Source organism: Puma concolor, chromosome B1, assembly GCF_028749965.1.
Source record: "Puma concolor isolate L17-30 chromosome B1, mPumCon1.1.hap2, whole genome shotgun sequence".
In the NCBI taxonomy this organism is placed as follows: Eukaryota; Metazoa; Chordata; class Mammalia; order Carnivora; family Felidae; genus Puma; species Puma concolor.
In genome coordinates, this window is record NC_141670.1 from 162758474 (window position 1) to 162774004 (window position 15531).

Sequence of the window (15531 nt, forward strand, 5' to 3'; positions counted from 1 at the left end):
AATTAATTAATTATTTTTAAGTCAGCTCTAATGCCCAACATGGGGCTTGAACTCACCACCCCAAGATCAAGAGTCGCATGCTTTACTGACTGAGCCAGCCAGGTGATCCAGGAATGGTTGGCTTTCAACTTCTATAACCTCAGTGGAACTTTGACTCTCGTGGTTTTAGAAACCTTTAAGCAAAACTCTTCTCTACAATTCAAATTTAAAATTGGGATGGTATTTCTAAAAAGTTCATCCCAATGAGCATAGGCAGTAAATAACAGGAGGTAAAGATGTATGACTGGATGCAGGTGGTCTTAGAAAAGACAAAACAGGACAGAGACTTCTCAGCATTTTGTGAGTCTGTAACTCTTACAGCTGACACTGGATGAATGAATGAATGAGCTCACTGAATGAATGAATGAATGAATGAGCATCCTGTAAAGCATGTAGACATAATGGGTTATCATTATTTCACAAATAGTATCCACTTTCTATGTTTTAGAAAATGATGATATTCATAGTTAACAATTCTATCAAAGTGACCATAAAGACCAAGGTTCTCCATCTGGGTGTAATGATGTACTTTCTGACCTGAAAAAAAGTAAAGCTAGTGACTATAGCATAGTCACTGATGCGACATGGCTTAGGTGAGTGTCTTCACAAAGCGGGAGAAGAGGACTTCATAGTTGACAAGAACATCCAGGAATTAAATAGCAAAACTGGGATATTTCATGCCAAAAAGAGATAAAATTTCCCTGTGCCAAATTGTAAAGACTGCCACCATGTAGTCCAACAGGTCACCGTCATCATATCTGACCTGGACTTCTTTCTTGTTTGAAAATTGAGATATAATTCACATACCATAAAATTAATCCTTTTAAAGTAAGGAGTTCAGTGGTTTTTATTATTTACAAGATTTTGCAACCATCACAAATGTCTAATTCCAGAACATTTTCATCACCCTGAAACACAACCTCCTTACTTATTAGCCATCACTCCTGTCTCTCCCCAGGCCCTGGAAACCACTCGTCTATTTTCTGTCTCTATGGAGTTGCCTCATCCAGTATGTAGCCTTTTGTGACAGGCTTGTTTGATGTAGCAAAACGTTTTCAAGGCTCATCCAGGTTGTGGTAAGTATCAGTCCTTCATCCCTTGTTATGGCTCTGGTGTAGACTTCTGCATGTCCTCCCACCTGGTCTCCCTGCATCTACTAGGGTCCCCTAGAGCCTGCTCACTATGGAAGCCAGAATAATCTTTTTCAAATGTAAATCACATCACCTTACTTCTTTACTCAAAATCCTCCACAGGCTTTTCATTTTACTTAGAGAAAAATTTCATCTCCTTGCCATGGCCTCTAAGAGCCTTCAATGATCAGGATTGTACCCTGTCTACTTCTCTGACCTCAACTTCCCACACTGCAGTCACCCTGTGCCAATTACTTCTGCTCGTTTAATTTTCCTGGCTTGTTTCTGCCGCAGGACCTTTGCACTTGATGATCCCTTTGCCTGGGGCTCTTCTCTCATAGTTCTTCCCATGACCATGACCATGACCATGACCATGACCATGACCATGACCAGTTTCTTCTCATCTCCTCAGAGAGGCAAGCCTAGATAAACCTGTCTCAAGTGTCGTTTCCCCAACTCCCAGTCACTTTCTATTATTGCATTACCCTGTTTTAATTTCTTTATAGCATTTATTACTATCTGAAATTGTTTTGTTTTACTGATTATTATCTGCATCTCCTTGAAAATCTGTCAACTCCATGAAGCCAGAGGCTAACTGACTTGGTCACTGCTGTATCCCAAGCTTCTACAATGGAGCCTAGAAGGTGCTCAATTAATATTTGAAGGATTGCATGACTATCTTGCCTAGAACTCCGAAGTCTTCTAGATCTTGCCCCTATTCTCAATTCCTAAAACTTGCTCTCTTCACCTATTACTAGACTTTGCTATTGCCACCTACTGCTTGACGGATTTCTCTCTGTGGTTGACTCTTTCATTAACTGACATTCAACCCTTCCTTAATGTCCTTGATGACAACTCTTCCAGACATCTCTATCACAGGCTAGCAGGTCTTGTTAATCTGCAGGTTCATGATCAAACTGAGCCTTCATTCCTATAGGTTGTAGGCAAAAAAACAAAGTTCAGCTGCTCATTTGCAGTCAAGAATGCAAGAGATAATGGGTGAGAGGAATCAGCATGGTACACAGAATCAAACTTTCAGTCTTGAACAGAGAAAGTAGGAATGCTTTAGATGCTGTATGTACTACACGTGGTGATATATGCTGATGTATGAGCTCAGTTTAAATAAATATGAACTTCTAGGTACAGATTGGAATTCAGTTTGTAACTGAATTGTTCAGCCTCCCCTGCAGAGATCTGGAATCTAACTTCTTTGAAATACTTGGATGAAAGGAGACCTTTGGAATCAGTTTCATTTTATTTAGTTAATTGTGGAATCCCCAATCTTTGCTCCTGGTTAAATGAAGTGCCTATCTCCCCACATTCTCCCATCCATCTTCTCCTATCATCCAAGTCATATAATGCCTGACCATTAGGGTGCACATCTTTCCTGAAACATTTTTTCAAAAATAACTCCTATACAGAGAGTAAAGGACAAGCCACAAATAAAGAGAAAATATTTGCCAAACATTTAACCAACGAAAGTTCTAGAATACATAAAGCATTCCTATAATGGATAATAAAAAAAAACAAAACAAAACTAACAACTCAGGAAAAATGAGAAAAAGAGACAAATGGGTATTTCACTAAAAACAATAATGGTCAATACATTTGTGTAAAGATGCTCTCATTAGTACTGGAAATTGTAAATTAAATCCACAATGAGATGCCACGCCTACCAGATTAGCAAAGCTTTTTGCAAGGAAGTACAGCAATGGAAACTTCATGCACTGCTGGTGGAATATAAATGGATTTAACACTTTGGAAAACAATTTAAAGTAGAGTTTAACTAGATTTTCTCCCCTGCTGACTCTACTAAGTGTATACCTCAGAAAACTCTTGTCAACAAGGGACATGTACAAGAACATTCAGAGCAGCTGGGTTCATGCAGAAAAACACTTATAATGCATGAGTTGTTCCTTTACTGATCTGCAGGGGGCGGGGTATAAGAAACATTGAGCCCACTATTTTCAGGCATCTCTGTTCTCAATGACATCTCACCCCACACAGGCTGCTGAGACCAGAGATTTTTCAGTGTGCCTCCAGGAAACACAAGGAAGACCATGGAGAATCAGAGCCACCCCTATCGGCCTACATCCTCCGTACTACCTTTTCACTACTTTGGGGATAAATCAAAGTATGAGCAATCTTGAATCAAATCTATTCTCATCAATCCTTGAATCTGAACCAGACTCTAATCTGACCTTGCTCACATGCTACCTGAATATAAAGAACTGAAAAAAGGTAGTGGTTATTTTGTTTCCACTTCACCTGTCAGAATTGCAGTCCTGCCTCACTGTTTCTGACTATCCCAGTCTGCCTGGTAATACAGCTATTTGAATAGGAGTTGGGGTCCTTTACCAAGTTCTCATTTTCTTCAGGCAAGTTCCACCTGTTTCTAAATGTTGTACTCTTTAAGGCCATGCCTTGTCTATAGCGGGTTGCACAGTGCGTGTCTAATACATTGAAGTCCCCGACTTAGAGGAAGAAACATCTTCACAGAGCAGCCTCCCTCACAGGCTGGTATTCTTGGGCAGACTGTTTAATATCTCCGAGCATCAGCAATGAGAGTCATAATACTTTTATATCCCAGAGATGCTATGAGTGTTAAATTAAACAGCATGGAAAGATGTCCCTTAAGAAATGTTCATGTACTTCCTTTCTACCCTTCCCTCTGTGTTCCTTTCAAAAGGACCTCAAAAGGAGGCCAAATGAGATCAGTCTTTCCTCTTTCTGTAGAAGGAAATTAAAGCAGTGTCAGCCAGTGTCCTGGAGGATGCTTCCTGGACTTTTCCACTTAGGAAGTAAAGGAAAGTATATACGGAGGGGCATAGTAGCGGAGGTCCAATCACCCTAGAAACCAAAAAGCAACCGCTAGGGAGTGACAGCAGGAAAAATGCATAGAAAAAGGAGTAACCTTAGGCTTGGAAATCCATAGGACAGCCAGAGACCTTCCAGACCTACTGGAAATGTATGTGTGGTCAAATCCCAGCAATCCTTTCTTCTTGATCTTCTTTAACAGGTAACTGCATTTCCCTAAATGGTCTCAGACCTCGCAGGAGTTTGGGGAACGCCAACATCACCACTGAACCAGTACTGCTCTTTATGCACGGGGACATTGTGCTGGAAGCTGGGGATGTCCTAGTGAGCAGGACAGAGGTGTTTCTACAGAAATGGCCCCTGGGGCTCTGGGAAAGGAGGCACGCACAGTCACAGTCGATTGGGGCAGAGAAGGCTTCCCGGGGAGAAGAAGGCGCGTCCTAGGCAGACGTGAGAAACGAGAGAGCGTCGTCACCAGCAAGCTTGAAAACCCGGATCCCATCCTCTTGGAGCCTCTTGGTTTGCCATATTCCTCTGGCTCCCACTCAAATCCTTGCCAGAAGGGAACGGACCTGCACCGCTTTCTTTCCCTGTTCCTCCCAGAGGCCCGAGGGCGGGCAGAGCGAAAATGCGCACTGTCCTGAGTCAGAACTCTGGCCGGGGGCGGGTCCCGCTGCGGCTGGGGGCGTCGGGGGCGGGCAGCGGGTGGCCAGTGACGCGACGGAGGCCGGGGGCGGCGGGCTGCGAGGTGACGCGCGTGGGGACCGCGCTGGCCCAGCCCACGTGTCCGCGAGATTTAAAAGTTGGCGGCGCGCGGGGAGGTCAGCTTGGCGGCGGAGCCCCGCGAGCAGCGCGCCCGGGACGCAGAGGCACTGCCAGGGCCCCGCGTGGAGTGCTGACCCGCGCAGCTCAGGCTTCGAGCTCCGAGCCGCCAAGCGCCGAGATGCCGCGAGCAGCGAGCCGCCGCCCCGGGCCGCCCGCGGGACAGGTGGCCGCCGCGTCCGGGCCCCTGCTGCTGCTGCTGCTCGCCTGTTGCGCGGGCACCTGCCTTGGTAAGCGCGCCCCGCGCCTCCCGGGCTCCCCGCGCCCGCCGCTTCCCGCGCCTTTCCCCTGCCCACTCGCCGCGCTCTCTTCCCTCCCTTTCTCGCCTCCACTGTTGGCTGCTGGGACTGTCTTTCCCCTGGTGCGGTGGGGCTCCCTAGCTTCTCGCCTTTGACGACCGGCGCGCGTCTCGGCCACCGGGCAGCCAGGACGCGGGTGCCTGTGGCCCGGCTGGAGCGCGGTCCCCGCTCGTCCGAAATCCCCAGACCCCGGGCAGCCTGCAGTTGGCAGAAATCTGTAGGGCCCCCTAGCCCTGCGGATGTCCGTGGCCGGTGAAAACGTAAATAAATTAACACAGTGAAAAATGAAAATGCGTTCCCTTTCATTGCAATAACTAGAGGGACTGATGGCTGAAGCAAAAGTAGAGTTTGATACTTGACCTTCTGATGCCGGGTAAACTTGGAGCGTGCTCATCATTGGTGAGTGAGCTACTGTTGTGTTCAGATAATCCTGAGCAGTGAAACAGGCCCCCTTCTAGCCGTTTAGAAGGGAAAATTAGTGGGGTTTTGTGCCTTCTAGGTTTTGACGCACCAGATCAGGAAAAAGCATAGTGAAAAAAAGTGGCTTAGAAAAAAGAAGTGGGAAAAGCAAAAGCAAAGGCAGGGAGGGATGTCTGAAGCTCGGAAGACAAGGTAGGGCTGAGCCCAGCGTGTTCCAATGGGGAGATCACTTCCCTATCTCCTAAAAGTTACGGTTTCCAAGTACGTTGATAGATCCGTCCTTTATCTCTCAGCTCCCAGAGTCCCCTCCAGGGCTAGTAAGTATCCTGCAAAACCATGAATTTTCTAACTCTGCAGAAGGTTCTTTTAGCTTCCCTCCGCTCTCCTGTCAGTGAGGTGAAGGTGGGCAGACCATCTCATCATTGTTCATAATATTGGGGACTTGAAACCATAACTGCAGGGACCTTTCAGAGTGTACGGGACAGCCCTCAATTAGAGGTGGAGAAACTGAAGCTATTCTTGCTTTCCAATGTATTTATTTTTATTGCTGACCTTTCATTGTTTTGTTTTTTTCCTTTCCTGGGGGCATTGAAGAAGGGGGTAGGGGAGGGGGTTCTCCTGCTTGAAAAACGAGGGCATTTGGCTATGAAATCTAAGCAGTCAGAGGCTAGACCTGAACTTTTTCCATCATCACATAGCCAGCAATGATACAGCATAATTCATGCAAAGTACTGTTAATATTTTTTATTTTTAGAATTAGTAGTAGAATTAGTGGTAGAATTTGGATGGCAATCTTTATCTACTTTATTAGGGAAGCAGATAATTATAGTTTTAAAAGTGTCTTTTTCTCTGTAAAGCAAATGTACTTGCCATGCATGTTGTGTGCCTACAGTGATCTTTGCATCAGTTGGAGATAACTGCTTTTTGGGGAGGCAGGGAGTTTTCAGGCTGCTGGTGATTAAGCAGAAACTGTGGAAGGCTGCTTTCTAAAAAAGACAAGTCTTGGGTTTTATTTCCACAAAGAGTGTATCTGCTGTCTGGTCAATCATCCCAAAAATATCCCCAGTATTTCTCAATAGGGACAAGATGCCTTTTTCACTGTACAGAGACCCCCTACACTACCATTTTGTATCTCTTTTCCCCTTTAACCTGCTCTTGATATTTCAAAATATGATGGAGGGGGGAGAGGGTAAACATAGTGTGATCTTCCCTAGTCCCGAGACCCTAAAAATGGCACAGGAGGGGAAGCGTGACGTACATAACCAAAACCGAGAGATAATCTACCAAGATTAATCATTATGCAGAAAACAAGATGATGTATCTAAAAACAACAAAACAGATGTCACAAAGCCAGAGGAAAATAAAATAGTGCCAATAAGTGGAGCATCCTTGGCAAAATGAGTTAGCAGAGCATGCAACAGTAGTGAGAATATAAAGAGCCAGCCACAGATTTGGTGGATGGAAACAGTTCGCTATCCAGAGAACATTATTAAAATCAGGAAGATTTCCTAAAAGGGGGCAAATTTTGGATAACTGCATCAAACCTCGATTCAGCCTGTGACTATAAGTGATCAAAGTGCCTGAGACTAAAGAAAAAAGTGGGGGCACCTGGGTGGCTCAGTTAAGCGTTTAACTCTTCCTTTCCACTCAGGTCATGATCTTGTGTTTCGTGAGTTCGAGCCCCGCATCGGGCTCCAAGTGACAGTGTGGAGCCTGCTTGGGATTCTCTCTCTACTTCTCTCTCTGCCCCTCCCCTGCTAGCTCTCTGTCTCTCTCAAAAATGAATAAATAAACTTACCAAAAAAAAAAAAAAAAAGATGTGTTTTTTCCTACTCAGATCCCTACTTATTGAATAATCCTTAAAATTAAGTCAGCAGTAATAATTTCTCACTTCAAAACCCTATGCTAGTTAAGTGCTAGCAGTGAGAAAAGAAAATTAGCACCACTTTTATAATAGAGTCTATTTTTCAGAGAAAGACAAATACTGTATGATCTCACATAGATGTGGAATCTAAAATACAAAACCAAAAAACGCCAACAAAACAAAATCAAACCAAGCATGTGGATACTGAGACCAGATTGGTGATTCACAGAGATGGGAGGTGGAGATGTGTGAAATGGGTAAAGGGGGTTGAAAGGTACAAACTTCCACTTATAAAATAAGTCATGGGGATGTAATGTACAGCATGGTGACTATATGGCATATTTGAAAGTTGCTAAGAGACTAAGTCTTAAAAGTTCTCATCACAAGAAAAAAAAATTCTACAAGTATATATAGTGATGGATGTTAACTAGACTTATTGTAGTGATCATCTGACAATATATACAAATTTAGGATCATCATGTTGTACACCTGAAACTAATATGATGTTGTATGTCAGTTATACTCCAATAAAAAGGTCTGTTTTTCTTTCTCTTACAGATGCTGTATTTTACAGATGCAAAAGTTGTCTATACATACTATTTGCATTAGTTAGATTGCATAAGACTAAAGGTTTCACTTTACTAGTAGTACTTTAGTATAAATATCTGAAGGGGTGCTTGAGTGGCTCAGTCAGTTAAGCATCCGACTCTTGATTTCAGCTCAGGTTATGATCTCAGGATTCGTGGGATCAAGCCCCCTATTGGGCTGTGCACAGAGAGCACAGAGCCTACTTGGGGTTCTCTTCCTCTGTCTCTGCCTTTCCCCTGCTTGCACTGTCTCTCAAAATAAACAAACTTTAAAAAAGTATGAATATCTCAAAACTGATTGACTGAAAACAGTGCAGTTTTCATGATATAGAAGATAATGGCACTCTTAGTATATTTGAGAAAGTATCTAGTACTGCTATTTGACAATATAAAGCCCACATCTAGGGTATCTTGGGGAGAAAAAAAAATCACTCAACTTGGGTTAGCAAACACACAAAGGGAAGAAAAATAATTCTCCCTTATGTTTGGGTTCGGTAATAGGGTATTAGTGGATTTCTATAAGTTAAAAACACTTTAAAATTTTGGCTTCTCTAGCTTTTTTACCCTGAGACTGTATTTACATGTTTTGCGTAAGAGCCACAAAGTACCCCTTTTTGATTATGTAAGTGCTTGGGACAAAGTTAGATATAATGGCAATTCCTGTGGGACCCATGCAAGCTTGGGGGCACAGAAGTAGGCAAGCTCTCGGTTGCTGGTAAGGCAGTGTGGAGGTGGGAGTTTCCACTTCTGTCGGAGGTTGGGAGACAGACAGGCGTGGAAAGAATATAAAATTGTATTCTTTAAACAGGAACACCGTGTCAAACAGAGAGGAACAGTGGTATAATGAGTGGAGAAATCAGAAGTACCTGCAGGTGACGGCTGAATCTAAAGAGTGAAAATCTCTGTGTTCTTCTCTCGCGTCAAATCCACCCTGCTCTCTCCTTCCATTCCTCTTCCTTTTACCTTCCTCTTATTCAGTCTTGGTAACAGTACATAAGCCGCACATCCCAGTTGCAAGGAAAGGGCTGATGGCCTTTTAGATGGTTTTCATGAGAATATCCATATTTCCCTTTTGGAAATTTTCAGACTTGTTAAAGAGAATCTTAGACCTAAAATGTTTGTTTGAGCTGCTTATTTCTGTTGAATAAAGAGGCATCTTATGTTTCTTTCTACAATGCAATGCTCTATCCCCCTTGGATATTCGGTGTTGTCCGTGGACTAGCAGCATCATTGTCACCAGGGAGCTTGCTATAAATGCAGACTCTTGGGCCTGTCCCTGACTGACTGAATTAGAATCTCATTTAGTAAGATCTCCAGGTGTTGTGTACGAAAAGTAGAGAAGCACAGCTTTCTCCCTTCCTGAAAACAGAATCAGCTCAGAATAATATACACCAGACAACAGAAACTTTGAGATATACATGTGTGCTAGGGTGAGAGCTATACAGTTGAGAAGCATGTAAGACCCATTTGCCCACCTTGAACAGTTGTTCTGTGAAAGGGGATTCAATTAGGTTCTGAGATAAATCAACCATTATGGGCCACATGACCTCTGTAAGTTATTTCTAATGCTTGGTAGCACAGAAAATGTAGCTAAATTTGTACTATTATTTACATTCTAATAAACAGTTAATATTATTAGAATTTAAATAATAGTATAAATTTGTATGAACTCAAGGGAAGACTTAACTTCCTGCTATCTTTTTAAAAAATTATTTTCTGGGGCGCCTGAGTGGCGCAGTCGGTTAAGCGTCCGACTTCAGCCAGGTCACGATCTCGCGGTCCGTGAGTTCAAGCCCCGCGTCGGGCTCTGGGCTGATGGCTCAGAGCCTGGAGCCTGTTTCCGATTCTGTGTCTCCCTCTCTCTCTGCCCCTCCCCCGTTCATGCTCTGTCTCTCTCTGTCCCAGAAATAAATAAAAACGTTGAAAAAAAAAATTTAAATGTTGGGGCGCCTGGGTGGCACAGTCGGTTAAGCGTCCGACTTCAGCCAGGTCACGATCTCACGGTCCGTGAGTTCGAGCCCCGCGTCGGGCTCTGGGCTGATGGCTCGGAGCCTGGAGCCTGTTTCCGATTCTGTGTCTCCCTCTCTCTCTGCCCCTCCCCCGATCATGCTCTGTCTCTCTCTGTCCCCAAAATAAATAAACGTTGAAAAAAAAATTTTTTAAAAAATAAAAATAAAAAATTATTTTCTTTAAGCTTATTTTTTAAAGTATAGTCTTTTACTAACAGGATGTATTGTTGATTTTGTTAAACAAAAATGTATACATTTAAGAAAATGAGTAGTAATTACATTTAATATTAATAGATATTATCTCAAGGGGTGCCTGGGTGGCTCAGTCGGTTAAGCATCCGACTTCAGTTCAGGTCATGATCTCAGGGTTCATGAGTTCAACCCCTGCATTGGGCTCTGTGCTGACAGCTCAGAACCTGGAGCCTGTTTCGGATTCTGTGTCTCCCTCTCTCTCTGCACCTCCCGTGCTGGTGCTGTCTCTGTCTCTCATTAAAAATTTTTTTTGAATAATAAATATTATCTCAGTGTTTTTACAGAGATAATTTACATAGCATGAATTAGATAATTGAATCTATGAAGAAAATATTACCTTAGAGGGTGGAAGCTAATTAACATTTTACTTCAGTAATAATTAAGGGCCTAACAAGTAATTCTTTTTTTTTAATATGAAATTTATTGTCAAATTGGTTTCCATACAACACCCACTGCTCATCCCAAAAGAGGAGGGCTCATGCCCTCCTCAATACCCATCACCCACCCTCCCCTCCCTCCCACCCCCCATCAACCCTCAGTTTGTTCTCATTTTTTTTTTAAACATTTTTATTTATTTTTAAGAGACATAGAGCGTGAGCAGGGTAGGGGCAAAGAGAGAGGGAGACACAGAATCTGAAGCAGGCTCCAGGGTCTGAGCTGTCAGCACAGAGCCTGATGCAGGGCTCAAACCCACGAACTGCAAGATCATAACCTGAGCTGAAGCTGGACACTTAACCAACTGAGCCACCCAGGCACCCCTGTTCTCAGTTTTTAAGAGTCTCTTATGCTTTGGCTCTCTTCCTCTCTAACCTCTTTTTTTTTTTTTTTTTCCTTCCCCTCCCCCATGGACTTCTGTTAAGTTTCTCAGGATCCACATAAGAGTGAAAACATATGGTATCTGTCTTTCTCTGTATGACTTATTTCACTTAGCATCACACTCTCCAGTTCCATTCACGTTGCTACAAAAGACCACATTTCATTCTTTCTCATTGCCACGTAGTATTCTATTGTGTATATACACCACAATTTCTTTACCCATTTGTCAGTTGATGGACATTTAGGCTCTTTCCATAATTTAGCTATTGTTGAAAGTGCTGCTATAAGCATTGGGGTACAAGTGCCCCTATGCATCAGCACTCCTGTATCCTTTGGGTAAATTCCTAGCAGTGCTATTGCTGGGTCACAGGGTAGATCTATTTTTAATTTTTTGAGGAACCTCCACACTGTTTTCCAGAGCAGCTGCACCAGTTTGCATTCCCACAAGTAGTTCTTTTTTAAAAGACCTTCACTGAAATATACTTTATATACCATAAAATTTATGTTTTAAGTGTGCAACTCAGTGGGTTTTAAGTAGATTTCAAGACCTATGCTGCTGTCCCAACAATACAGTTTTCCATGACCCCTCCCAAAAATCTGTTATGTCTTTGCAGTCAATCTCTGTTCTTACCCCTAGCCCCAGGCAGCCACGAATCTTTCTATGATTACAGATTTGCCTTTTCTGGACATTCTATATAAATGGAATCATATATTTGGTCTTTTGCCTCTGGCTTATTTGATTTAGTGTAATATGTCTGAGATTCATCTTTGATGCAGCATGTATCAGTAGTTCATTTCTTTTTAATGCCAAATAGTATTCCATTGTGTGCAGGTACCACATTTTGCTTATCTATTCTCAGAGAATGGGCATTTGGATTGTTTCCACTTGGGGACTATTATGATAATGCTGCTATGCACATTCATGTACATGTTTTGGTGTAAACATATAAGGAATTCATTCTTAAGAGTAATGTCTTTGAAATGCTGTTTAATAATTATGTATCCTCATACTAAGTCAAATGCTGAAATATCTAGTTGAAATAGGAGGGTAATGATGTATGGCAAAATGAAAAATATCATCCAAAAATGAGTTACATATACATGTTTAATTTTAGAAGAAATATAATAAAAATAACATGCAAGTATAACTTTAATTTCAGGTGCTCCAATATTATCTCAAGGACTACGGCCTGAACAAGAACTACAGCTGTGGAATGAGGTAAAGAATTGTCCTTATACAAATTAGTGGAAACTTTAACCCTCTTTGCAAATATCAAATGAAATAATATAATTGAATTTTGGGACAACTATGATTTTATTAACATTCTGATATCATAATATTCAGAATTCTTTTGAAGTGAAAAAAGGAAAGATGAAAAAAATAAAACAATTACAGTAAATGACAAAGCAAGATGGCAAAATGAGCCCTAATAATAGAGTAATTACAATAATGTGAATATACTATAATATGCCACTTAAAGACAGAAATTCTCAGATTGAATTTTTTTTAAAGATCGAGCAATATGCTGTCTATAAAAGTCTCACTTAAGACGAAAAACAAAAGAAGGCTAAGCAACAAGTATGGAAAAGGACATACCAAAGAGCCCCGAACACCATGTGGCATAGTTTTATTTTATATATTTTTTACTTCTTTGTCTCCCATATATGGTAACATACAAACATGCAGTCTGATTAAGTGGTCTCATGTTACAGGGTCGTGAGGGATGTTATCACATACATACCTGTATAGCCAGGTTGCCTTGAAGTTTTTTTTTTTTCTTTCCTTAGGGAGGGGACCCTACCATATTCCCCCCTTTGATGCTTGGACCCCTCTATTTAGGGTCAAAGAGCATCATCTTGGTTTAGAGGTTTATATAGGCCATCCTCCCACATATCTAGTATAGTCCACCTGGGGCCTGCTATTTGATAGCTGCATTGACATTGTTCCAGGTCTCTCAGAGATGAGAGAAGTTAGACAAGGGGTGAGGATCTGGCTCAAGGTGAGATGAAAGGTGAAACCCCCAACATTGGGTTTTCCAGACAGTTGAGTTATAAAATCTTTGGCTTAGGCATGTTAAGTTTTTTTGTTTTTTTTTTTTTAATTTTTATTTTCAACGTTTTTTATTTATTTTTGGGACAGAGAGAGACAGAGCATGAACGGGGGAGGGGCAGAGAGAGAGGGAGACACAGAATCGGAAACAGGCTCCAGGCTCCGAGCCATCAGCCCAGAGCCTGACGCGGGGCTCAAACTCACGGACCGCGAGATCGTGACCTGGCCGAAGTCGGACGCTTAACCGACTGCGCCACCCAGGCGCCCCACGCATGTTAAGTTTTTAACAGAGACGACGATGAACTTTTTCCGCAGTAGACAAGACAGTTTTTCCCAATAAATGCACTTTTTTAAAAAAAAAATTTTTTTTTTCAACGTTTATTTATTTATTTTTTGGGACAGAGAGAGACAGAGCATGAACGGGGGAGGGGCAGAGAGAGAGGGAGACACAGAATCGGAAACAGGCTCCAGCCTCCGAGCCATCAGCCCAGAGCCTGACGCGGGGCTCGAACTCACGGACCGCGAGATCGTGACCTGGCCGAAGTCGGACGCTTAACCGACTGCGCCACCCAGGCGCCCCAATAAATGCACTTTTGAAGAACCAAACCCCGGTAGTAGGACTGAGGCACTTTGTTTTACTATAAGGTTTGTGGAGATCTAATTTTCTAGTCTCTTCTGGCCATTGTTTTCCCATGTTAGTACCAACGAAGTATCCTATCCACAAAAGGAAGGTGAGTGTTCATAGAAACCTCTCATCACATTTCCAGCCAGCCAGGGCGGCCTTGGCCAATCCTGTGGCAAAGAGTAGAGCACGAATCACAGTAATAGTGAGAAACTAGGTGTGACAGTGCATCACAGTAAGGAAACATATAGAAAATAAGGACAGTCTTTTGTTCCACTGGACCGTCGATTCTTCCAGCTTCTGCCATGTGTAGATTAGTCAGCTTCCGGAGTGACTAAAGCAGGGCTGCAGTCTCCCAGAGCCTCTGGAGTTGCAGATTGCTTCTTCCATATGGTCAGCTTGCATGGCATTGATGGATCAGGAATGCACTCCCAGTTTCGAGATTCTGGCTTCACTCTGCTGTAGTGAATCCAGGGACCCACTTTGGCTACCTTTACTGCAGCAGGGGTGGACAAAGTGACAGTGAACGGGTCCCTCCAGAGGGTTTTTAGGGGTTGGACATTTTACTCCTTTATCCATATTGCATCTCCTGGCTTAAAGGGGTGAGCGTCTGTGGTCAGATTCATAGGTAATTGCTCCCTGACCCAGTGGTGTAAGGTAGTTAGGGTAGAGCCAAGGGCCTGCATCTGTTGTCTTAGGGTTAGATTGTCTGTCTCATTTAGATCCCCCCTTATGCACTGGATAATGGGAAGAGGGCACCCATAAAGGATTTTATAAAGGGAGAACCCCATCTGCTTCTTCAGCCTCCCACTTGCAGCTGCCTCCCTGAAGGTCCCTATCTCTCCCTGTCTAATGTTAACCCTTTCCCTATTTATTTCTCCCCTGGAGCAGGGCCTGTAACTGCTTTTAGGGAACAAGATTGATGACCACTCTGGCTTCTTCATGCTGATAAGGACAGTGTGGGGGTACAGCAGTTAGAGTCTACCCAAGGGTCGGTCGAGTGGCCCACAGTATGGTTTTACAGGAAGGCTGGCAGGCATGAGGCGGCATAAACATTAGCAGATACAAAGAGAAAAACACAAAGTAAAGATTATACTGACCAACAAGATGCCATCTGAAGATAATGTCTACAGTTTCCAAACCTGTCAAATAATCTAGGAGAGACTCTGACTTTGTAAACAATGTATGTCAGGGGATCTCTCATAACCCAGGTGATGGAGAAGCAGGAGCAGTAAGTAATCAATGGTGGCTCTATTTCCAAGAGTTTGGCCCTAACTTAATTAAAAACACTTTTTTTTTAAAATCATCTAATGCTTGTGAGGTATTATTTAGAGTTTTGCTGAGTATAAGCAGACAGTTTGTTTTATTTTGAGGTGTAAAATTTTTCTAAGAGTCAGGAGTTTCTCATAGAGAAAGAGTCAAGGCAGCCATTTACCATTATTAATCTGCAATCTTTTAGGTAAGCCAGATCTGGGTATTATTTCATAAAGCAGAATTTGTATTACTTTTTGTGCCTTCTCTGTCTTGTAGGGGAAGACCTTTACCCAGTTGGTAAAAGTATTAACCCATACCAACAAATGTTGGAATTTCTTTGACCTTGGCATGAGTGAAACCTAATTGTCAGTCTTTTCTGGGTAGCCTCCAGTTCATTGATTGCCTGAGAATGAAAGTTTGTGGTTGAAAGGATTGTTTCTAAGACATACTTCACAGGCTGATACTACTTGCAGAACGGTCCTTGACAAATTTTTTTTCCAGTAAACATCCTTTGGGCCATTTGGTAAGTTTGGTCCCTCCCTAAATGAAA

At 42.7% G+C, this 15531-nt stretch overlaps 2 protein-coding genes across 8 annotated transcripts in view; both read left to right on the plus strand.

Annotated features, from left to right (window-relative positions):
• The window catches only part of LOC147581987 (uncharacterized), a 155217-nt gene extending 150610 nt beyond the window's left edge, over nucleotides 1-4607 (plus strand). The window contains exons 7-8 of the mRNA XM_086702978.1: nucleotides 998-1115; nucleotides 4189-4607. The gene's annotated coding sequence lies outside the window, so the exon portion shown is untranslated. The remainder of the gene's footprint in view (nucleotides 1-997; nucleotides 1116-4188) is intronic.
• A 106-nt stretch (nucleotides 4608-4713) lies between these two features.
• NMU (neuromedin U) overlaps nucleotides 4714-15531 on the plus strand; it is a 38031-nt gene continuing 27213 nt past the window's right edge. For 2 of the 7 annotated variants that reach the window (XM_086705034.1, XM_086705033.1), the window contains exons 1-2: nucleotides 4714-5038; nucleotides 12216-12274. In XM_086705034.1, the coding sequence (XP_086561160.1) occupies nucleotides 4930-5038; nucleotides 12216-12274 (168 nt within the window). In that variant the 5' untranslated portion in view covers nucleotides 4714-4929. The remainder of the gene's footprint in view (nucleotides 5039-12215; nucleotides 12275-15531) is intronic. The other 5 variants (XM_086705032.1, XM_086705038.1, XM_086705037.1 and 2 more) reach the window with 5 other exon arrangements.